We start from the raw sequence: 25,000 nt of genomic DNA, 5'->3' as shown, positions 1-25,000 counted from the left end.
AGGTAAACCACATCATGGTCCTTTAAACTCTAAAGTTTGATGACATCACTGATAATAAACGACTGCTTTCTTCATCAGTCCACCTTAAACAGAGTAGCCTATGTACAGTTTAAGGTGGACTGATGATGAAGGACTCTTTTGTTAACAGGCTTCGTGTTTCCTTATACTAAACGGACTCCACCTTTAAAAGCTTTAGTGGTTTCTGTGTGAAAGACCCTGGTAGCGCTGCTGCAGCTGCTCTAAACCGGTGCATATTCTCATTTGTCCAAGTCATAGTATTTCAAATGAGGTTAAATCAAAAGCAACTGGACTTAGTTTTTTGTCTAGGAAGAATTTCCTAGACAAAAAACTAAGTCCAGTTGCTTTCGATTTAACCTCCTTTGAAAAAAAAAAGCTGCTCTAAAGTTTTTTAGTCTGTGCTCCGGACCTCAGACCCTCTGACGACGTTAACACCAGTGAGTCCGGATCACAGATCAAAACCAGAACCTCCTTCCTGCACGGCGTCGGGGGGAAACTTTTCACTTTTAACTTTTAACTTTTCACTCACCCCTGCTGCCGACCGCGGATCCGGCTGTGCTGCAGAACCGCCTGGTACGGAGACCGGGCCAGCACCGACAGGACCAGGACCAGGAGGACCAGGATCAGACCCGGGACCAGCGCGCAACCTCTCATCTCGACTGTCTGAGACTCAAAGACTAGATTGATATATTAATAATCCTGCAGCAGCTCTCTGGGTCTCTGCTCCGCTTCCTGCTGCTCCGTCCTCCTCTTCCCGCTCCGCAGCCAAAGTCCCACAGACCGGATTTATGGAGGGGGAGGGCGAGGGGAGGGGAGAGGAGGGGGGAGAGGGGAGGGACAGGACTCACCAAGAACTGAGGTCCTTTAGTTCAGGAAAATATGAGATCCACAGACTCAGACTTTGTCCAACACTGTGAGACACCGTTCAAAAGTCATAAACATCTGATGATGGATGCTGCTGATGGACCTGGATGATTTGTTTCTATAGCAACAGAAGAGACGTCCAGGTCCAGGTCCAGGTTCAGGTCCAGGCAGGGCCGTTGCTAGGAATTCTGGGCCCCCTGAAAGAATACTAAAGTGGGCCCCTCCCCCCTGACTTTTCCACTTTTTTTCTTAGACTACGTATGTATTATCATTTTTTATTTAGCCTAGCTACTTTGTTTTGATGCTAATGCAGCATTACTATGAGTATTAGTCAGGGTCTTATGCAGAATAATTAAGTCATACAAAGATTAGACTACTGGGGTTTTTTATGGGCCCCACTGGGCGCTGGGCCCCTAGAGTTACCATCACCTTTCTCCCCTAGACAACGGCCCTGGGTCCAGGTCTGAGACTCTCTGATCATCTCTGTTCTTTGTCTCTGTTGCCTTCATGTGCCACCGATAAAATCTGACACATGGAACACAGCTGTGCTGCGTTCAAGAGCAGAAAAGAGACACGATAAAACAACCACAGACAAAGACATATAGAGGGACAGAGAGAGACACAGACATATAGGAGAGACCAGGACCACCAGGCTGAGGAACAGTTTCTTCCCTGAGGCGGTGCCAATGTTGAATGCTGGGGGACATCTGTAGCACCCCCACCCCCCCTTTGCACGTCTAACACACACACAACGCTCACACTGCACAATTGCCACTTTAGATTGCCAGGAGGGCGCTACTGCTGCTGTTGTCATTGTCGTTGTATCTTTTAGGCATGGCAAGGCAATTTTATTTGTATAGCCCGTTTTTACCAACAGTTCATCTCAAAGGGCTTTACATCCTATCATAACAACATCCTCTGTCCTTAGACCCTCACATCGACTGAGGAAAAACTCCATGGAAAACCCTTTTAACAGGGAAAACCAGGAGAAAGCTCAGGGTGAGCAACAGAGGAGGGATCATCACCCAGGACGGACAGACGTGCAATTTTATTTATTGTATATTTTTTACTGTATGTTTTAAAATGACATTACTATCGTCTTTAACTACAGTTTTTTTTTTTTTTTTATCTTAGTGGGCTGGCACGGGATCAGGGGGATCGCATTTTCATTCATCTCATGTTGTTGCATGACAATAAAGAGACCTTTGACCTTTGACATAGAGGGACAGAGACACGGACACATAGAGGGACACACTGCAAAAACTCCAAATCTTTCCAAGAATATTTGTCTTATTTCATGTCAAAATGTCTCATTTCTAGTCAAAACTAATCTCTTTCCACTTAAAATAAGACTCTTCACCTAAAAAATAACTTGTTTTTAGATCATTTTCACTTGTTTCAAACTAATTTTTATTTGAAATAAGTAGAAAAATCTGCCAGTGAAAGCAAGTTTTTTGTGCTTGTAATAAGAAAGAAAAACTTGCTCCACTATCAGATTTTTCTACTTATTTCAAGTGAAAATCATCTTGAAAGAAGTAAAAAGTGTCTAAAAACAAGCTACTTTTTATGTGACGAGTCTTATTTTAAGTAGAATGAGCTCTGTTTTGACTAGAAATGATTTTTTTGACTAGAAATAAGACAAATACTCTTGGTAAGATTTTGAGTTTTTGCAGTGCAGAGACACAGACAGAGGCAGAGAGACACAGACAGAGACACATGAACATGCTATGTTATGGGATATGTGCAGTGCTGTTATGTCTTGTGTTTGCTGGGTTGGTATGGCTGAGTTGTACTGTTTTTTTTTTGTCATTGTGGCCATCAAGGCATTTATGGCGCAGCTACACTAGTGTCCAAGACAAATTTCCCTGAATGGGACAATAAAGTTTGTTGTATGGTATGGTATGGTATCGTACATAAAGACACAGAGACACACAGACAGAGGAGTAAGTTTCTATTTTCTAGATCTTTCCCGTTTTAGAAACACGTGTCCATCGCGTGTCCATCATGTCCACGTGTCCCACAGTGTTTAGACCGAGTGTCCTCACACACAGCTTCTGCTTACTGTCATGGACCCGTTCCAGCGCCAGGACCATTACAGACTGTCTCTGGACCCGGTCCAGACAGTGGCTGCTGGTCCCGATGAGTCCAGAGTGTTGTCATGCTGATGAAGTCTCTGTTGGACAATGTAAACAGAATCGATGAGTTCACTGACGTCTGTTTAAACTAGAGATGTTTCATGTTGAACGTAGCTGCTGTGACTCAGCTGAGTGGTTGGCAGCTCTGGGCCCTCTGGTCTTCACTCTGTGGTCCCATGTCTGTGGTCTGTAGTCTTAAGTCTGAGGTCCCATGTCTTTGGTGTGTAGTCTTAAGTCTGTGTCTGTGGTCTCAGGTATTTGGTCTGTAGTCTGTGGTCCTATATCTTTGGTCTGTAGTCTTTTTCTGTGGTCTGGGGTCCCATGACTTTGGTCTGTAGTATCAAGTCTGTGGTATGTAGTCTTTGTCTGTGGTCTGTAGTCTTTGTCTGTGGTCTGTAGTCTCTAGGCTGTGATCTGTAGTCTCAAGTATTTGGTCTGTAGTCTGGGGTCCCATGTCTTTGGTCTGTAGTATACAGTCTCTAGTCTCCAGCCTTTAGTTTACAGTCTCTAGTCTTTAGTTTACAGTCTCTAGTCTCCAGCCTTTAGTTTACAGTCTCTAGTCTTTAGTTTACAGTCTCTAGTCTCTAGCCTTTAGTTTACAGTCTCTAGTCTTTAGTTTACAGTCTCTAGTCTCTAGCCTTTAGTTTACAGTCTCTAGTCTTTAGTTTACAGTCTCTAGTCTTTAGTTTACAGTCTCTAGTCCCTAGCCTTTAGTTTACAGTCTCTGGTCTTTAGTTTACAGTCTCTAGTCTTTAGTTTACAGTCTCTAGTCTCTAGTTTACAGTCTCTAGTCTTTAGTTTACAGTCTCTAGTCCCTAGCCTTTAGTTTACAGTCTCTGGTCTTTAGTTTACAGTCTCTAGTCTCCAGCCTTTAGTTTACAGTCTCTGGTCTTTAGTTTACAGTCTCTAGTCTCCAGCCTTTAGTTTACAGTCTCTAGTCTTTAGTTTACAGTCTCTAGTCTCCAGCCTTTAGTTTACAGTCTCTGGTCTTTAGTTTACATTCTCTAGTCTCTAGCCTTTAGTTTACAGTCTCTAGTCCCTAGCCTTTAGTTTACAGTCTCTAGTCTTTAGTTTACAGTCTCTGGTCTTTAGTTTACAGTCTCTGGTCTTTAGTTTACAGTCTCTAGTCTCTAGCCTTTAGTTTACAGTCTTTAGTTTACAGTCTCTAGCCTTTAGTTTACAGTCTCTAGTCTTTAGTTTACAGTCTCTAGCCTTTAGTTTACAGTCTCTAGTCTTTAGTTTACAGTCTCTAGCCTTTAGTTTACAGTCTCTAGTCTTTAGTTTACAGTCTCTAGCCTTTAGTTTACAGTCTCTAGTCTTTAGTTTACAGGCTCTAGCCTTTAGTTTACAGTCTCTAGTCTTTAGTTTACAGGCTCTCGTCTCTAGCCTTTAGTTTACAGTAGGGCTGGGCGATAAAACGATAACGATATATATCGCGATATAACTTTACTCAATAGCAATATGAAACATGGTCGATAGAAAGTCGATAGGTTTCATTCATTCATGTTTTGAAACAGCCAATGAAAACGAGAGTTGCGCCGCGCTGAACCAATGGCTGAGCCAGCCAGGTTAGGTTGACAAGGCACAGGAAGACAGTACACAACAACATGTGGTGTGTTTGGGCTGCTGCAGCCTGGCGTCAGCAGCGGGGCATCGCCAGTAAAAAAGAGAGAGAGGATGAGTGTTGCCTCGAAAGAAAAAATGGAGGAGAACTAGGACGAGTGACCGCGAAAAGACGCGTGGTACGTCATGTTTACATTAACCCCGAGATACAGTACTAGTCTGTAAACAACGCTAAACTTTAACCACGGAGACAGCAGGCAGTCGGAGCGGCTCGCTGTCACACATCAAAGGGAGCGCAGTCACGGCGTGGCCGCTCTGCTGCTGCTGCTGCTGCTGCTGCTGCTGCTGCTCCTCACACTGGAGCGACACACAGACGCACCGCAACTGTTGTGCCGACCTAAACACTGGCCACTGGCGAAGCAAGCGCTAACCGCGGCGATTTCTCTTCCTTTTTCCGCCAGGTTTAGGCTGTGAATTATCGCTAATTAGACGGACCACGTCAGGTCCGGGTTTTAATTTTCAGGTCCGTTTATAACAGTAGCAGCAGCAGCAGAGATGGAGTAGCTCCTGTATGGGGAGTATGGCTCTGATTTAACTCCTGTCTGATGTAATGTTAAAGAACGCCTGAACAGTGGAGTGATAATGTCTGTAAAAGACCCAGTGCTGTTGTACTGTATATCAGCACTCATGTAATGTCTCTTGTCCAATCAAATAATAATAATTATATTATTATTTATAACTGTATAAATATAATACCAGTTTTATTTATCTGAAACTGTTATTACTCGTTGCTTTTATATGTTCATCATCATTACATCTGAAATGTTCAATTTTTGACGGAAAATAAATATTTAAATCAGAAATAACCTTCTGATATCTTCAAATCTCACTTGTGAGTATGATGGAACATTTAGGCTTGACAAAAACAGGGACTTGAGTCATATCGTGATATATATCGATATCGACTGATATGAAAAAATTTATCGTGATAGGATTTTTTCTCATATCGCCCAGCCCTAGTTTACAGTCTCTCGTCTCTAGCCTTTAGTTTACAGTCTCTAGCCTTTAGTTTACAGTCTCTAGTCTTTAGTTTACAGTCTCTAACCTTTAGTTTACAGTCTCTAGCCTTTAGTTTACAGTCTCTAGTCTTTAGTTTACAGTCTCTAGTCTTTAGTTTACAGTCTCTAGTCTCTAGCCTTTAGTTTACAGTCTCTAGTCTCTAGTCTTTAGTTTACAGTCTCTAACCTTTAGTTTACAGTCTCTAGTCTTTAGTTTACAGTCTCTAACCTTTAGTTTACAGTCTCTAGTCTTTAGTTTACAGTCTCTAACCTTTAGTTTACAGTCTCTAGTCTTTAGTTTACAGTCTTTAACCTTTAGTTTACAGTCTCTAGTCTTTAGTTTACAGTCTCTAACCTTTAGTTTACAGTCTCTAGTCTTTAGTTTACAGTCTCTAGTCTCTAGCTTTTAGTTTACAGTCTCTAGTCTTTAGTTTACAGTCTCTAGCCTTTAGTTTACAGTCTCTAGTCTTTAGTTTACAGTCTCTAACCTTTAGTTTACAGTCTCTAGTCTTTAGTTTACAGTCTCTAACCTTTAGTTTACAGTGTCTAGTATCTAGCCTTTAGTTTACAGTTTCTAGTCTCTAGTCTTTAGTTTACAGTTTCTAGTCTCTAGCCTTTAGTTTACAGTTTCTAGTCTCTAGTCTTTAGTTTACAGTCTCTCGTCTCTAGCCTTTAGGTTACAGTCTCTAGTCTTTAGTTTACAGTCTCTAGTCTTTAGTTTACAGTCTCTCGTCTCTAACCTTTAGTTTACAGTCTCTAGTCTTTAGTTTACAGTCTCTAGTCTTTAGTTTACAGTCTCTCGTCTCTAGCCTTCAGTTTACAGTCTCTAGTCTTTAGTTTACAGTCTCTAGTCTCTAGCCTTTAGTTTACAGTCTCTAGTCTCTAGCCTTTAGTTTACAGTCTCTAGTCTCTAACCTTTAGTTTACAGTCTCTAGTCTTTAGTTTACAGTCTTTAACCTTTAGTTTAAAGTCTCTAGTCTTTAGTTTACAGTCTCTAGCCTTTAGTTTACAGTCTCTAGTCTTTAGTTTACAGTCTCTAGTCTCTAGCTTTTAGTTTACAGTCTCTAGTCTTTAGTTAACAGTCTCTAGTCTTTAGTTTACAGTCTCTAGCCTTTAGTTTACAGTCTCTAGTCTTTAGTTTACAGTCTCTAGTCTTTAGTTTACAGTCTCTAGTCTCTAGCCTTTAGTTTACAGTCTCTAGTCTTTAGTTTACAATCTCTAGTCTCTAACCTTTAGTTTACAGTCTCTAGTCTTTAGTTTACAGTCTCTCGTCTCTAGCCTTGAGTTTACAGTCTCTAGTCTTTAGTTTACAGTCTCTAGCCTTTAGTTTACAGTCTCTAGCCTTTAGATTACAGTCTCTCGTCTCTAGCCTTGAGTTTACAGTCTCTAGTCTCTAGCCTTTAGTTTACAGTCTCTAGATTTTAGTTTACAGTCTCTCGTCTCTAGCCTTGATTTTACAGTCTCTAGTCTCTAGCCTTGAGTTTACAGTCTCTAGTCTCTAGTTTACAGTCTCTTGTCTCTAGCCTTGAGTTTACAGTATCTAGTCTCTAGCCTTTAGTTTACAGTCTCTAGTCTCTAGTTTACAGTCTCTTGTCTCTAGCCTTGAGTTTACAGTCTCTAGTCTCTAGCCTTTAGTTTACAGTCTCTAGTATCTAGTTTACAGTCTCTTGTCTCTAGCCTTGAGTTTACAGTCTCTAGTCTCTAGCCTTTAGTTTACAGTCTCTAGTATCTAGTTTACAGTCTCTTGTCTCTAGTCTTTAGTTTACAGTCTCTAGTCTTTAGTTTACAGTCTCTAGTCTCTAGCCTTTAGTTTACAGTCTCTACTCTTTAGTTTACAATCTCTAGTCGCTAGCCTTGAGTTTACAGTATCTAGTCTTTAGTTTACAGTCTCTAGTCTTTAGTTTACAGTCTCTAGTCTCTAGCCTTTAGTTTACAGTCTCTAGTCTTTAGTTTACAGTCTCTAGTCTTTAGTTTACAGTCTCTAGTCTCTAGCCTGGAGTGTAGAGTCTCTAGTCTTTAATTAACAATCTCTAGTCTCTAGCCTTTAGATTACAGTCTCTCGTCTCTAGCCTTGAGTTTACAGTCTCTAGTCTCTAGCCTTTAGTTTACAGTCTCTAGATTTTAGTTTACAGTCTCTCGTCTCTAGCCTGGATTTTACAGTCTCTAGTCTCTAGCCTTGAGTTTACAGTCTCTAGTCTCTAGTTTACAGTCTCTTGTCTCTAGCCTTGAGTTTACAGTATCTAGTCTCTAGCCTTTAGTTTACAGTCTCTAGTCTCTAGTTTACAGTCTCTTGTCTCTAGCCTTGAGTTTACAGTCTCTAGTCTCTAGCCTTTAGTTTACAGTCTCTAGTATCTAGTTTACAGTCTCTTGTCTCTAGCCTTGAGTTTACAGTCTCTAGTCTCTAGCCTTTAGTTTACAGTCTCTAGTATCTAGTTTACAGTCTCTTGTCTCTAGTCTTTAGTTTACAGTCTCTAGTCTTTAGTTTACAGTCTCTAGTCTCTAGCCTTTAGTTTACAGTCTCTAGTCTTTAGTTTACAATCTCTAGTCGCTAGCCTTGAGTTTACAGTATCTAGTCTTTAGTTTACAGTCTCTAGTCTTTAGTTTACAGTCTCTAGTCTCTAGCCTTTAGTTTACAGTCTCTAGTCTTTAGTTTACAGTCTCTAGTCTTTAGTTTACAGTCTCTAGTCTCTAGCCTTTAGTTTACAGTCTCTAGTCTTTAGTTTACAGTCTCTAGTCTTTAGTTTACAGTCTCTAGTCTCTAGCCTTTCGTTTACAGTCTCTAGTCTTTAGTTTACAGTCTCTAGTCCTTAGTTTACAGTCTCTAGTCTTAAGTTTACAGTCTCTAGTCTCTAGTCTTTAGTTTACAGTCTCTAGTCTTTAGTTTACAGTCTCTAGTCTCTAGTCTTTAGTTTACAGTCTCTAGTCTTTAGTTTACAGTCTCTAGTCTTTAGTTTACAGTCTCTAGTCTCTAGTCTTTAGTTTACAGTCTCTAGTCTTTAGTTTACAGTCTCTAGTCTGTAGTTTTAGTTTACAGTCTCTAGTCTTTAGTTTACAGTCTCTAGCCTCTAGTCATTAGTTTACAGTCTCTAGTCTCTAGTCTTTAATTTACAGTCTCTAGTCTTTAGTTTACAGTCTCTAGTCTCTAGTCTTTAGTTTGCAGTCTCTAGTCTTTAGTTTACAGTCTCTCGTCTCTAGCCTTGAGTTTACAGTCTCTAGTCTCTAGCCTTTAGTTTACAGTCTCTAGTCTTTAGTTTACAGTCTCTCGTCTCTAGCCTTGAGTTTACAGTCTCTAGTCTCTAGCCTTTAGTTTACAGTCTCTAGTATCTAGTTTACAGTCTCTTGTCTCTAGCCTTGAGTTTACAGTCTCTAGTATCTAGTTTACAGTCTCTTGTCTCTAGTCTTTAGTTTACAGTCTCTAGTCTTTAGTTTACAGTCTCTAGCCTTTAGTCTCTAGTCTTTAGTTTACAGTCTCTAGTCTTTAGTTTACAGTCTCTAGTCTCTAGCCTTTAGTTTACAGTCTCTAGTCTTTAGTTTACAATCTCTAGTCTCTAGCCTTGAGTTTACAGTATCTAGTCTTTAGTTTACAGTCTCTAGTCTCTAGTCTTTAGTTTACAGTCTCTAGTCTCTAGCCTTTAGTTTACAGTCTCTAGTCTTTAGTTTACAGTCTCTAGTCTTTAGTTTACAGTCTCTAGTCTCTAGCCTTTAGTTTACAGTCTCTAGTCTTTAGTTTACAGTCTCTAGTCTTTAGTTTACAGTCTCTAGTCTTTAGTTTACAGTCTCTAGTCTTTAGTTTACAGTCTCTAGTCTCTAGCCTTTCGTTTACAGTCTCTAGTCTTTAGTTTACAGTCTCTAGTCCTTAGTTTACAGTCTCTAGTCTTAAGTTTACAGTCTCTAGTCTCTAGTCTTTAGTTTACAGTCTCTAGTCTTTAGTTTACAGTCTCTAGTCTCTAGTCTTTAGTTTACAGTCTCTAGTCTTTAGTTTACAGTCTCTAGTCTCTAGTCTTTAGTTTACAGTCTCTAGTCTGTAGTTTTAGTTTACAGTCTCTAGTCTTTAGTTTACAGTCTCTAGCCTCTAGTCATTAGTTTACAGTCTCTAGTCTCTAGTCTTTAGTTTACAGTCTCTAGTCTTTAGTTTACAGTCTCTAGTCTCTAGTCTTTAGTTTGCAGTCTCTAGTCTTTAGTTTACAGTCTCTCGTCTCTAGCCTTGAGTTTACAGTCTCTAGTCTCTAGCCTTTAGTTTACAGTCTCTAGTCTCTAGCCTTTAGTTTACAGTCTCTAGTCTCTAGTTTACAGTCTCTTGTCTCTAGCCTTGAGTTTACAGTCTCTAGTCTCTAGCCTTTAGTTTACAGTCTCTAGTATCAAGTTTACAGTCTCTTGTCTCTAGCCTTGAGTTTACAGTCTCTAGTATCTAGTTTACAGTCTCTTGTCTCTAGTCTTTAGTTTACAGTCTCTAGTCTTTAGTTTACAGTCTCTAGCCTTTAGTCTCTAGTCTTTAGTTTACAGTCTCTAGTCTTTAGTTTACAGTCTCTAGTCTCTAGCCTTTAGTTTACAGTCTCTAGTCTTTAGTTTACAATCTCTAGTCTCTAGCCTTGAGTTTACAGTATCTAGTCTTTAGTTTACAGTCTCTAGTCTCTAGTCTTTAGTTTACAGTCTCTAGTCTCTAGCTTTTAGTTTACAGTCTCTAGTATCTAGCCTTTAGTTTACAGTCTCTAGTCTTTAGTTTACAGTCTCTAGTCATTAGTTTACAGTCTCTAGTCTCTAGCCTTTAGTTTACAGTCTCTAGTCTTTAGTTTACAGTCTCTAGTCTTTAGTTTACAGTCTCTAGTCATTAGTTTACAGTCTCTAGTCTCTAGCCTTTCGTTTACAGTCTCTAGTCTTTAGTTTACAGTCTCTAGTCTCTAGTCTTTAGTTTACAGTCTCTAGTCTTTAGTTTACAGTCTCTAGTCTCTAGTCTTTAGATTACAGTCTCTAGTCTTTAGTTTACAGTCTCTAGTCTCTAGTCTTTAGTTTACAGTCTCTAGTCTTTAGTTTACAGTCTCTAGTCTTTAGTTTACAGTCTCTAGTCTCTAGTCTTTAGTTTACAGTCTCTAGTCTTTAGTTTACAGTCTCTAGTCTGTAGTTTTAGTTTACAGTCTCTAGTCTCTAGTCTTTAGTTTACAGTCTCTAGCCTCTAGTCATTAGTTTACAGTCTCTAGTCTCTAGTCTTTAGTTTACAGTCTCTAGTCTTTAGTTTACAGTCTCTAGTCTCTAGTCTTTAGTTTACAGTCTCTAGTCTTTAGTTTACAGTCTCTAGTCTCTAGTCTTTAGTTTACAGTCTCTAGTCTTTAGTTTACAGTCTCTAGTCTCTAGCCTTTAGTTTACAGTCTCTAGTCTTTAGTTTACAGTCTCTAGTCTCTAGCCTTTAGTTTACAGTCTCTAGTCTTTAGTTTACAGTCTCTAGTCTCTAGCCTTTAGTTTACAGTCTCTAGTCTTTAGTTTACAGTCTCTAGTCTCTAGCCTTTAGTTTACAGTCTCTAGTCTTTAGTTTACAGTCTCTAGTCTCTAGTCTTTAGTTTACAGTCTCTAGTCTTTAGTTTACAGTCTCTAGTCTCTAGCCTTTAGTTTACAGTCTCTAGTCTTTAGTTTACAGTCTCTAGTCTCTAGTCTTTAGTTTACAGTCTCTAGCCTTTAGTTTACAGTCTCTAGTCTTTAGTTTACAGTCTCTAGTCTTTAGTTTACAGTCTCTAGTCTCTAGCCTTTAGTTTACAGTCTCTAGTCTTTAGTTTACAGTCTCAGTTTGTTACAGTTTAACACGCCCCTCTGCTGGTTCCCTCTTGTTGTCACCCACCCAGCCTATAGAAACTGTGTCTGCCTCGAGGCTGTCTAAGCCTAAACCCCAATCTAGAGGAGTTGTTTATAGCAACTTAGTTAAAATCAAAACCACTGCTCCAGCAAGCCAACCTAATAGAACTATTAAATGTGGTTTGCTCAACATTCGTTCTCTCCCATCCAAGTCTCTCCTAGTGAATGACTTAATTACAAGTCACCATATTGACATATTAACACTAACTGAGACCTGGTTGCAGCAAGATGAATATGTTAGTTTGAATGAATCTACCCCTCCTAGTTACATTAACTGTCATGTGCCTCGTAACACAGGCCGAGGAGGAGGAGTGGCTGCTATTTATCAGTCAAATCTGATTATCAACCCTAGACATAATAGTTCATATAATACATTTGAAAGCCTTACTGTCAGCCTCTCTCACCCAGACTGGAAAGCAGAAAAACCACTCTTACTTGCTGTAGTGTATCGTCCTCCTGCACCTTATTCTGAGTTTCTAGAAGAATTCCCTGACTTTCTGTCAAATTTAGCAATGAGCTCAGACAAAGTCATTATAGTAGGTGACTTTAACATTCATGTGGACGTCGATGATGATTGTCTGGCTACTGCGTTCAAGTCACTTTTGGATTCAGTTGGCTTCTCTCAGAGGGTAAACAAACCCACTCACACTTTTAATCATATCCTTGACTTAGTACTTACTTATGGAATAGAAACTGACCATGTCACAGTTCTTCCTCAGAACCCCGTCTTGTCTGACCATTCTTTAATAACATTTGAATTTACTTTAACAAATTATATCCTACCTGGGAAAAAATCCCGCTACAGTAGATGTCTATCTGACACTGCTGTTTCTAGATTTAAAGAGCTTATTCCAGCAGAGCTTGGTGCCACATCCTGTAACCATATTATGGGCAGTTATGCTGATTTCACCCCCACACAGGTGGACTATCTTGTGGATAGCACTGCAGCAGCACTCCTAGGGACACTTGATGCTGTAGCTCCCCTGAAAAAGAAAGTTATCAATCAGAAAAGAATAGCTCCCTGGTACAGCCCAAATCTGCGCGCTCTGAAACAGAAGACCAGACAGCTGGAAAGGAAAACACATTCCAGCCAACATGAGGAAGACCGTCAAGCCTGGAAGGATAGTTTATTAATATATAAAAAAGAACTCCGTAATGCTAGAAGCAATTACTATTCATCTTTAATAGAAAAGAATAAGAACAACCCCAGGTTCCTTTTCAACACTGTGGCCAGGCTGACCAAGAACCATAGTGTCGTTGAGCCATCCATCCCTCCAACTCTCAGCAGTAACGACTTCCTAACTTTCTTTACCGAAAAGATAGTTAATATTAGAACGAAAATTGCTAGTAATGGACCACAGATTACGGTACCTATAGAAGCACCTCCCAGACTTGGTACACACTTGGACAGCTTCTCTCCCATCGACCTGTCAGACTTAACTTCTGCAATTACTTCTTCCAAGTCAGCCACATGTCTGCTGGATCCAGTCCCGACAAGACTACTTAAGGATGTCTTTCCCTTAATTAACATTTCTTTTCTGAACCAAATCAATCTTTCCTTAGCCACAGGCTACGTGCCACAGGCCTTCAAGGTGGCTGTCATTAACCCTTTACTTAAAAAACCTTCTCTTGACCCAGATGTCCTAGCCAACTATCGGCCTATATCCAACCTTCCTTACATCTCTAAGATCCTTGAGAAGATTGTCCTGGAGCAGCTACATGAACATCTGCACAGCAACGAGCTCTTTGAAGCTTTCCAATCTGGATTCAGAGAACACCATAGCACTGAAACAGCACTTGTCAAAGTCTCTAATGATCTTCTTATAGCTTCAGACAGAGGTCTCGTCTCTGTTCTTGTACTTTTGGACCTCAGTGCTGCATTCGACACCATCGACCACAGCATCCTGCTGCAGAGACTAGATCATGAAATTGGGATTAAAGGGCCCGCCCTGAAATGGTTTAAGTCATACTTATCTGACAGGTTTCAATTTGTTAATGTTAATAACGACCATTCAGAGTATAGCAGAGTTACGCATGGTGTACCGCAGGGTTCAGTCTTAGGGCCAATCCTCTTCATTCTTTACATGCTCCCATTAGGTGGCATCATCCGGAAGCATTCAATCAATTTTCACTGTTATGCGGATGATACGCAACTCTACTTGTCCATGGAGCCAGATGACAGAAGCCGGCTCATCAATCTGCAAGACTGTCTGAAAGACATTAGATCCTGGATGTCCTCTAACTTCTTGCTACTGAATTCAGATAAAACTGAGGTCATTGTGTTTGGACCTAAACATCTCAGGGACACTTTCTCTGATCAGATCGCTACTCTAGATGGCATCACCCTGACCCCGAGTACAACCGCGCGGAACCTTGGAGTCATTTTTGACCAGGACCTTTCCTTTAGCTCCCACATAAAACATGTGACTAGGACCGCCTTCTTCCATCTGCGCAGTATCACTAAGATTAGGAATATTCTCTCCCAGAGTGATGCTGAGAAACTAGTGCATGCATTTATCACTTCTAGGCTAGACTACTGCAACTCTCTCCTGTCAGGATGTCCGAAAAACTCTCTAAAGAGTCTCCAGCTGGTCCAGAATGCCGCAGCGAGAGTTTTGACAGGAGTTAGGAAGAGAGAGCACATCTCTCCCACCTTAGCTTCTCTCCACTGGCTTCCTGTAGGATTTAGAATAGACTTCAAAATCCTTCTGCTGACTTATAAGGCTCTTAATGATAAAGCTCCAACCTATCTGAAAGAACTAATCATTCCTTACTGTCCTACCAGAGCACTCCGCTCCCAGAACGCAGGTCTGTTAGTGACTCCCAGTATCTCTAAAAACAGACTGGGAGGTAGAGCCTTCAGTTACCGGGCTCCTTTACTGTGGAACCAGCTCTCTCCATGGGTCAAAGAGGCAGACACTCTAACTACATTTAAGTCTAGACTTAAGACCTTCCTTTATGACAGGGCTTTTAGTTAGGGCTGGTTCAGGTAGCTCTGAACCATTTTATAGCTACGCTGCTATAGGCTTAGACTGCTGGGGACACATCTGGTTACACAGAGCCCTCTCCTTTCTCCTCCTCTCCTCTCCTCTCCTCTCCTCTCCTCTCCTCTCCTCTCCTCTCCTCTCCTCTCCTCTCCTCTCCTCTCCCCTCCCCTCCCCTCCCCTCCTCTCCTCTCCTCTCCTCTCCTCTCCTCAGTATATTTTTGAACTGTCATTTTCTGTTGTACTTTGTAGTTTGGCCTTGGTGTCTCGCACTCTCTCTGTGTTTCCGCAGATCCACCGGAGCTCCATCTCTCTGCACCAGCCGCCGCCTACATCGCCCCCATCCCACCCCTTCCCCTGCCGTTAGACCGGCCTCCCCTCCCTTCCCATGGACCAGTCTACCACCCAGTCCTCCCATCGAGCTGACCGGCTCTCCCTGCCCCCCCCCCTCCCCTCACTAGAGACTGCCTTCATCAACCCCTGCTAACATTTCCATATTCCGCACATTCTGTGACAAACTGTAAACTGTTTTCTTGTCTGTAACAACATCTATTGCACGTCTGTCCGTCCTGGGTGAGGGATCCCTCCTCTGTTGCTCACCCTGAGGTTTCTCCTGTTTTTCCCTGTTAAAAGGGTTTCCATGGAGTTTTTCCTCAGTGGATGTGAGGGTCTAAGGACAGAGGATGTTGTTACGATGCCATGTAAAGCCCTTTGAGACAAACTGTTTGTAAAAACGGGCTATACAAATAAAATTGCCTTGCCTTGCCTTGCCTAGTCTCTAGCCTTTAGTTTACAGTCTCTAGTCTGTAGTTTTAGTTTACAGTCTCTAGTCTTTAGTCTTTAGTTTACAGTCTCTAGTCTCTAGCCTTTAGTTTACAGTCTCTAGTCTTTAGTTTACAGTCTCTAGTCTTTAGTTTACAGTCTCTAGTCTCTAGCCTTTAGTTTACAGTCTCTAGTCTCTAGCCTTTAGTTTACAGTCTCTAGTCTGTAGTTTTAGTTTACAGTCTCTAGTCTTTAGTCTTTAGTTTACAGTCTCTAGTCTCTAGCCTTTAGTTTACAGTCTCTAGTCTTTAGTTTACAGTCTCTAGTCTTTAGTTTACAGTCTCTAGTCTCTAGCCTTTAGTTTACAGTCTCTAGTCTTTAGTTTACAGTCTCTAGTCTCTAGCCTTTAGTTTACAGTCTCTAGTCTGTAGTTTTAGTTTACAGTCTCTAGTCCATAGTCGTATCTCCTGGTCTTTAATCTGGTCTTTGGTTTTGGGTCTTTATTCTGGTTTTTGCTGTGACACACAGATGAGCAGTCGGGGTGATAGCGTGTATTCATGTAGGAGTAACCATGGCAACACTTCTGCTGTCTGTTGAAAACCAAACGACTAGCTATACAACATCACAACAACAACATCAGTGTTGTGTCTCTGTCGTCCTGTCTGCATCCTGGTCCTGGTCCTGGTCTCTCTGAGGGTCTGGACTCTGGACCTCAGGTCATGAAGAACAGGACGGTCCATTGTCCTCGTCAGCTGCTGGTGTGTCCTCCTCCACCACCAGAGCAGCTGTGTGTTTGTGTGAGAGAGAGATTTTCCATGTCTCAGTCAAATTGAAACTAAACAGCAGCTGATAAAAAATGAGTCACAGTAAACATCTGTCTCTGTCTCTCTGTCTGTGTCTGTTTTTCTCTCGGTGTCTCTGTCTGTGCACTGCAAAAACTCAAAATCTTTCCAAGAATATTTGTCTTATTTCTTGTCAAAATGTCTAATTTCTAGTCAAAACTAATCTCTTTCCACTTAAAAGAAGACTCATCACCTAAAAATTAACTTTTTTTTAGATAATTTTCATTTGTTTCAAACTAATTTTCACTTGAAATAAGTAGAAAAATCTGCCAGTGAAAGCAAGTTCTTTGTGCTTGTAATAAGAAAGAAAAACTTGCTCCACTATCAGATTTTTCTACTTATTTCAAGTGAAAATCTGCTTGAAAGAAGTAAAAAGTGTCTAAAAACAAGCTACTTTTAATGTCATGAGTCTTATTTTAAGTAGAATGAGATTTGTTTTGACTAGAAATTACATTTTGACTAGAAAAAAGACAAATATTCTTGGTAAGATTTTGAGTTTTTGCAGTGTGTCTCTCTCTGTCTCTGTCTGTCCTTTCGTATCTGTCTCTGTCTTTGTTTCTCTGTCTCTGTCCTTGGGTCTCTGTCTCTGTGATGTCAGGAATGTCACGTGTCAAATTCATGGTTTCTCTTTATGGTCCATTTCACCTTTTTCACATTCTGTTGCTGATTCAGTTAAAACTAACACAGAGGCTGAGAGCAGCAGCCTGTTCACACGGTCTGGACCCTGGACCTGGTCTGGACCCAGTCCTGGTCTGAGCCTCATGTCTGACTTATAACATAAATAACATGTAACACAACGCGAGTAATAGAGTTTTTATTTACAGATATTTAAAGGGATAGTTCAACATTTTGTCAAATTGGTCCATTGCACATAGCTAATCCCTATAGTCATAGCAGTAGGTTCGTTGCCTTTATTTGTCAGTGCAAGCTATTTTTAGAACGGCGGAGCAGAGCCGTGAGCTGCTCAGAGCTACGGGAAATTCATGCAAAACCACTAATGCGCGTTGCCTTCAGGGACAGTTTTTCATCAAGCAGTCTCTGTATTTCCCTCTAAAACAACTCTGTGTGGTAACGTTGTGTTATCATCTCATAGCGTGGTGAATGTGCAGGTCACAACTTGTCCACCAGAGCGTTGTGGAGTTGTTGGATTGTGTATTTGATGAGTTTGATGAGGGAAACCAAGAAATCCCATAATGAGCCTCCGTAGCGTAGCTCTGAGCAGCTCACGGCTCTGCTCCGCCGTTATGAAAATAGCTTGCACCGACAATTAAAGGTAATGAACCTACTGCTATGACTATAGGGGTTATGGCAATGGACCAATTTGACAAAATGTTGAACTATTCCTTTAATATTCTGCTGATTCACATCACAGTCTCCTCAGTAACACAGGTGATCCACCTGTCTACCTGTCCCCTGTTTCTGGTGAAGGTTGAGGGAAAACTCTGTGTGTGTGTGTGTGTGTGTGTGTGTGTGTGTGTGTGTGTGTGTGTGTGTGTGTGTGTGTGTGTGTGTGTGTGTGTGTGTGTGTGTGTGTGTGTGTGTGTGTGGGAAACACAGAGCTGCTTTGTGTTCAGGTTTCCAACAGATGTTCTCAGAGGCCAAAGGTCACGAGTTTTAAAGGAGGGAGCAGCTTTCACCCACTGATGTCAGAGTTCACAGAGGAGTGAGAGGACACACACACACACACACACACACACACACACACACACACACACACACACACACACACACACACACACACACACACACAGAGTGAGAGAGAGCTCCCTCTGCTGGTGACACAGAGAAAACACATCCTGTGTGTGTTAGTGTGTCGGTTTTACCCAGAGCACTGGAGTAAGAGAGTAACAACACACATTGGTCAAATGGCAGCTCCTCCTGATGGCAGAATAGGGGTATTACAAAAGTGACAAAGAACTGACATCTCTGCATTGTTGGTGAATGAGCAACATCACCCAGGTTAATAGCATCATTGAGGAAACCTTACTAATAATATATGATAAACAGAATCAGAATCAGAAAACCTTTATTGTCCCCTGCAAAAAGCAGTGGAAATTTTTCTTAGACGTGTGCATAAAAGAAACACAAGTTAAAGGTACATTGTGTTTGTGTAGGAATTCCTCCATCTAGCGTTGTGGTTGTATATCACAAGCAACTCAATCGTATTTTTCATGCTGCATTCACCTGAAATTGGGCAGACGGCAGACGGACAACAGCCGAGGCAAAACAATACACGTGACAATATGTTGTCATGGCGATGTGGTATTGTTTTACCGTCTTTCTCTGGACTTCTGTGACTAAAATGACATCTGGTTTGTTAGCGACGGCCGTCTGCCCGACTGCAGGTGAATGCAGCATCAGTGTAACGCTCCATTCCTCCTCACTGCGTTACCACGGTGACTTTTCACAGACGCCACCTCCACCTGAGCCGACAGCTCCGGTGTCTCCGCTGAGTTTCCGTGGTTTCCTACCGTCACGCTGCCACTGAACGTAAAAACATGGCGACACCACATGGCAGCAGCACCGAGCTTACCCGCTCCATGGAGATATGAATGATATGAACGGCTCATTCAGAGCTGAAAGGAACACTTCACTTTGTTGATGGGGGGATTACTGATTAATGAAAAACAGACTTTTGAACCAAATCATCGATTTTCATGAAGAGATAACAGGAGAAGTTACACAATGTCCCTTTAAGAAAAACACAATTTAACAAAACATAAAACAAATTACAGATAGATATAGAATGACACAGGTAAAAACAGAATAAAACCTTAAAACAACATTAAAAGATTTCATAGTGAGTTGTTGATGATGTTGATAGAGGACAAAGAGTTGCAGGGTGGGTGTGAGGGGGTTGTGTTGTGGTGGCTTTAAACATTAACACATAGCCTAGTAAAAAAAAAGAAAACGGTTGTCTACATTAATGTTTCAATCTACATTTTGTAATAAGCAAATTATAAGTATAATTTGATATGACCAAGACACCTAAAAACAAAAACACGGCCGTTTTCATCAATTTACAAGTAAGTGGGCAACACACATACATTGGAGTGAATGGGTTTTCTGGGCGCTTTTGCAATACCCATATCCTGCCACTAGGGGGCATGAGGCTTACCACGGGACTCAATGGTGGTGTCCTTACTCTCTTTTACAGTGCTCTATTCAGCTCCTCCTCCTCCTCCTCTTCAGCTCCTCCTCCTCCTCCTCCACCTGCAGCAGCAGCAGAGTGACCAGACCTCCTCCTCTTCAGCTCCTCCTCCTCCTCTTCAGCTCCTCCTCCTCCACCTGCAGCAGTGGAGTCAGACCTGCAGCAGCAGCAGAGTGACCAGACCTCCTCCTCCTCCTCCTCATTCCTGCTCCTGAACCGATCCGCTGTGTCCTGAGATGCCGGTCCAGATACCGGACGACTCGGACTTCTCGTCCTTCAGGGACCAGTGCCTGAGCGGGGACGGTTGGACGAGCCGCTACTGCAAGGGGGGGGTGACGGTGTGGTGCCGCGACGAGGAGAGCAGGACGGTCCAGAAACTCAAGGTGAGTCACACACACACACCTGGTCTCACCTGGTCTCACCTGGTCTCACCTGAGTCCACATGACAGGGTCTCTGCAGGTTTCAGCAAGTCACATTTAAGACTTTTTAAGACCTTTTTAATGCCACCTTGAATGAAATTTAAGACCTAATCCTATAAATATAAGCGATGGTTGGGGATCCCACTGTACTACGACCTCAATGACAATCAGTCAAGTTTACTTATCTGTTATTAATAAACAAACTGATAATCAATACAAAACTAGAAAAAGCACCAAGGAAGAAAGGAAGGAGTCAACTTTGACTCAAGGACAATGGAAAAATGAGCAGTTCTAAGTATTGAAATGAGTAGAAGGCTGTAGGAGGGCAAACAGGTGCAGCTCAATGAATTAGAATAATATAGACAAAATGTAGGGAAAAAAGACCAATTTAAATCTATATGCTCTCAATACTTGGTGGGGGCTTTTTGACTTGAACTACTGGAAATAGAGTTTTCCATTGACGGAAATCCGTTGTGGCAAAGGAGAACTTTAATCCATGAATTTAAGACCGTTGAGTACTGTATTTAAGACCTTAATCTTAAGAAATTTCTAATAAATGTAATACTTTTTAAGGCCTTCATTTTAGATACATGAATTTAAGACTTTTTAAGGACCTGTGGATACTCTGCATGAACTGATGATGTCAGAGAGTCTGCAAAGGAAGGTTGAAGGTTAAACCAGCCATGTCAAACTCTTCCACAAAGGACTGAGTGGCTGCAGGTTTTTGTTCCTGCAGCCACACGGAGCTTTGAGCAACAGTTTGACATGGCTGGTTTAAGGATCAGAGTCCAGATGAGAGTCCAGATCAGAGTCCAGACTAGTTCCTGTTGTGGTCAAACGTCACATTTCTCTGACATAACTCACAAACCTCTGATCTGTGAGGTCATCAACATCTGGCTTCCTGAAACATTCAGAGTGGAAAAGACCAGTGGTGTGTCCCAAATCGCGCACTTCTGCACTTACACTTAATATTTTGAGTGCATAATATTGTGTGCAATGTAGTTGCTATGTGCACTACATTGGCGCACTCAAACGGCCAGAACACTGAGTGTGGATCGATGGATACTTTCCACCCTTAACGGCCGTCGTCTTAGTGACGTAGCGGAAACACGTCACTACTTTTCAAACGGCAGCGGTTGCTTTGAGCAGCGACGGAGCTGACACCGGCGTAAATTTCTTTTAAAACACTCATAACAGCACAACAACAACACTAACACAATAAAACACAACTTACTAGCTCGTTTTGATCAGCAAAAAGCGCTGTCAAGTGTCCGCGATAGCGATAGGGCTCCAACGGCCGGTTGCAATCAGAATTTAAAAAATAGAAGAAGAAGCTGTCGAGTCATTTCCGGTAAGTGTTTGATTTGAGACGGTACCAGAGACGTTCTAATATGAGGAGACAGACCACTCTGCCCGTTTTGAATGGGGAAAGCTGCGACGCCAAAGATGGCGCATGTCCCGCCCCTTTTCACCAGCAGCCAATCACCTGCGTTGCCAGAGCTGAACTAGGCCAATCATTGCACCAGCGCATGCGCACAAGTAGATTTACGACAGACAAACCTACCTGGTGGCAACAACAACGAAAACGAAATGAACGAAAGAGCTACCTCGGGGCTACGTATACAGAATTCACCACATTCACATCAATAAGCGTTTTACAGTGAACCGATCAGTCCACATTTTCTTTAATTTAATTTTTGAATGTATAGTTTTGTTCGTTTCATTTTTTAACCTAAACATACTGGGCCCCCTCCCCTGGGGCGTTAGCCTCCTGTCCATGATAGCAGCAGCAGCAGCAGCAGCAGCAGCAGCAGCAGCAGCAGCAGCAGCAGCAGTCCACTCCAAAAAAAACACACACAGTCCGGGTGAAGCACTGGAGCCGTGGACCGATAGACACCGTCACCATAAAGAGAGCCTCTATTGTTTTATTGTACCGAGTACGAGAGGCTTGTTGTGAGCTGAGAAGCGGCTGTTAGCGGCGGATGCTAACCAAAGCTAGCGGCGAATGCTAACCGCTACCACTAGTCGAAGTTAGCATCGAGCTAGCGCAGCACAACGCCCCTCATACTTGTTACCGGTCGAGGCTTTAGTTGTTAGTGATGGTCGGTAATCAGTCCGTGGCTCCAGCGGTTCACTCGGACTGTATTTATTTATTTTTAACTGACTGCTGCTGCTGCTGCTGAGACGACATGCTAGCACTAATACATCCATGCTAGCACTCGATAGCATCCGAGACAGCTAACGTTAGTGGGGATCGGGGGAGCGGGTGGGAGGGGGGAGCAGACACAGTCACCACACACAGAACTAGGAGCCCATAGGTGATGATTAAGACGGATTTCATGTAAGTCTAGCGTTTATTTTTGGACAAAAATCTCCAGACTCAAGCCGATATGTCTCCAGGTAGAGCGGGGCAGACCGGTCACGGTGTAGGTATGCTCGGGCTGCTGCTAGATCACGGACTCAGCCGTTACAGCCGTACAGTGACGGCGGTGTCGTAAATCCACGCGCATGCGCAGTTGAGTACTCCCTGTGGAAAAATAGCGATTTAAACGTCATTCTGCGGTAAAGTTTATGTTTTTTTGGTTTGTATTTGTATCTTATTTCACTGGCTAGCACGTCTGTATGTTTTTTCCGTCCTGCTATCACGTTAAAGGGTGGATTTGACCATCCCGCCATTCATTTAGATAGGGGTCTGGTCTCCTTGGGGTTTTAGTGGCGTCGCCAAGATGGCCGCCGAGTGGCATGACTTGCCTAGAAGGACTTTGACGGTACTACCCTGTCAAAATTAGTGCAGTGCACAAGGCAGTGCACTGCCTTACAGTGTACTGTAGTCCAGACCAGACCAGTCCGGTCCAGTCCAGTCCAGTCCAGTCCAGACAAGTCCAGTCCAGTCCAGTCCAGTGTTTCCAGTCTGCAGTCTGTGTTTGTCCTTAGAGACACTGTGGTCCGGTCCGACTCACCTGTCAGGTGAAGTTCAGACCGAACCCTGGTGGAGACCAGAGGAACTGGACTGGGACAGAACTGGTGGAATTCAGGTTAAACGATGATGATGATGATGATGATGATGATGATGGTGATGGTGATGGTGATGGTGATGATGATGATGATGATGATGATGATGGTGATGATGGTGATGATGATGATGATGATGATGATGATGATGATGATGATGATGATGATGATGGTGATGGTGATGGTGATGAAGGCTGCAGTGTTAATAATTCACAGAGTCTTTCCGGCGCACTGAGCCGCTGCTTCTACACATGAATAATTGAGGTCACCTGACGACACCTGAGTGACGGAGACTCACAGCTGTTCTTCCCACTGACGTGTCTCTGGAAACACGGAGAAGACGAGTCCACCGGCGCACCGAATCCCTTTAAGGGCTTTTATTGTGGAAAGATCAACTTCCTGAATCATTTCACATTAAAAGTCCTCAAGAGTTTTATGTCTTTACTTCACTCTGGTTGGAAGAGTTGTGTCACTTCCTGTTGGTGCTCAGGTCGGATGACTTCTGAGTCCAGGACTGGTCCAGGTACAGGTGTGGACATGTAGAGACAGGTAGCGGTGTGGACAGGTAGAGGTGTGGACAGGTACAGGTGTGGACATGTAGAGACAGGTAGAGGTGTGGACAGGTAGAGGTGTGGACAGGTAGAGGTGTGGACAGGTACAGGTGTGGACAGGTACAGGTGTGGACAGGTAGAGGTGTGGACAGGTAGAGGTGTGGACAGGTACAGGTGTGGACAGGTACAGGTGTGGACAGGTAGAGGTGTGGACAGGTAGAGGTGTGGACAGGCAAGGACGTGCAGTCAGGGGAGGCAGTGCCTCACCGAGCCTGTCAGAAAGACTTAGATTATTTAGTTAATCTAAGGTTTAATTTTTTTTTTTAAATTTCAGATAACTTTACCACAGGTTTAAATGTGTCAGCATCTGGTGATTTTCATAGTTTAATAAACGCGACTTAACTGAGTTTACCTCCGGTCAGGCAGCGGCCGTAGAAGCCACTGACGTCTCGTTGTATTTCAGAGGAGAGGCACAGAGCTGCTCTGCCTCTTCTGCCCGTACGGTGTGTGTGTGGCTGTTTACGCATGCACAGTTTGTCCCCTCCATAGACTAACATGTCCGCCAAGGGAGGCTGAGGCTAAGCTGCCTCATTGCGTAACACTACTAAGTGTGAGGGGCACGTACGTTCACGTTGCTTTCGTGAATTGTAAACACAGACGCCCCCTCGGTTTTAGCTTCCAGCAGTTTAGCGGCTAATTCAACAGCAGTGATGGATAACTGTAGAGGAGAGGCTCAACAACTTCATGAGCTTCATTTGAGGAATAAACGGCAGCTTTTACCTGACGGAGACCAACGCCTGAGCTACGGTAGCTAACAGCTAGCAGCTTTTACCTGACGGGAGACCAACGGCTGAGCTACGGTAGCTAACAGCTAGCAGCTTTTACCTGACGGGAGACCGACGCCTGAGCTTTGGTAGCTAACAGCTAGCAGCTTTTACCTGACGGGAGACCAACGGCTGAGCTACGGTAGCTAACAGCTAGCAGCTTTTACCTGACGGAGACCAACGGCTGAGCTACGGTAGCTAACAGTTAGCAGGTTTTACCTGACGGGAGACCAACGCCTGAGCTACGGTAGCTAACAGCTAGCAGGTTTTACACAGCAGGTTGTCTGTCATATCTGTTGTAAACCTTGTAATAGGCTACTAGCTTGTTGAGTACATTATTGTTGCTTCGGTTTGAGTGTGGATTAATTGTTAATGGTTTGTTTTGTAGTCTAATGTTAGTGGTGGTCCAATGTCGCGATCCTGTTATTGATGAGTTGGGTTTTAATAACAGCTGATCTGTGTTGTAACGTTAGATGGCGTGGATTGTGATGAGAAGGTGTTGCAATGCACAAATTTTAAAACTTATCTATGCAAAGTGGAGTCAAATGCAATGAAAAAACATGTGAAATGAAATTTTCAGATGTCTTACATGTTTTTGAAGCCAAAATTAAAATGGATAAATCACTGTTTTTCTTGAGAGACTCTCTTTCACAAAAATGCATTTTTCTCAGCTTTCTAGAAAAAAGTGGTCTTTTTGGTGCAACCAGGCTCTATTCAACTTAAGATATATCAAGAATGGAACAAGGTACAAACAAATGGTTTTTCCCCTAGTTAAATAGAGAGTCTCCTCTTTCTCTCTTGGTGTTTTCAGAGTCATAGTACAAAATATTCTATGGGTCTTGACATATTACTCAAAATGCCCCGAAACGCTGGCACCAGGCACTGACCATTTTATAAAAGGTCTGGCGCTCAATGAGTTAAGAGTTTCACCTCATTTTATTAGCTTGGTGCTTTTATTTTGACGGAAAGGTCTGT

General features: G+C 42.5%; 2 protein-coding genes across 3 annotated transcripts in view; one reads left to right on the top strand and one right to left on the bottom strand.

Moving 5' to 3' along the window:
• tgfbi (transforming growth factor, beta-induced) overlaps nt 1-767 on the bottom strand; it is a 280,474-nt gene extending 279,707 nt beyond the window's left edge. For both annotated transcript variants that reach the window (XR_014595683.1, XM_083980407.1), the window contains exon 1: nt 548-767. Coding sequence is in view for 1 of the 2 variants with exons in the window: in XM_083980407.1 (XP_083836533.1) it covers nt 548-672 (125 nt within the window). In the remaining variant the exon portion in view is untranslated. The remainder of the gene's footprint in view (nt 1-547) is intronic.
• Nucleotides 768-19,454: 18,687 nt separating this feature from the next.
• Nucleotides 19,455-25,000, top strand: part of stard15 (StAR-related lipid transfer (START) domain containing 15) — a gene marked incomplete at both ends in the record, with an annotated part of 14,298 nt that continues 8,752 nt past the window's right edge. Inside the window, one exon of the mRNA XM_083980437.1 lies at nt 19,455-19,601. Within this exon, the coding sequence (XP_083836563.1) occupies nt 19,455-19,601 (147 nt within the window). The remainder of the gene's footprint in view (nt 19,602-25,000) is intronic.

This window comes from Trachurus trachurus (assembly GCF_905171665.1).
Source record: "Trachurus trachurus genome assembly, chromosome: 10".
In the NCBI taxonomy this organism is placed as follows: Eukaryota; Metazoa; Chordata; class Actinopteri; order Carangiformes; family Carangidae; genus Trachurus; species Trachurus trachurus.
This window is presented reverse-complemented; position numbering and strand designations above follow the sequence as displayed.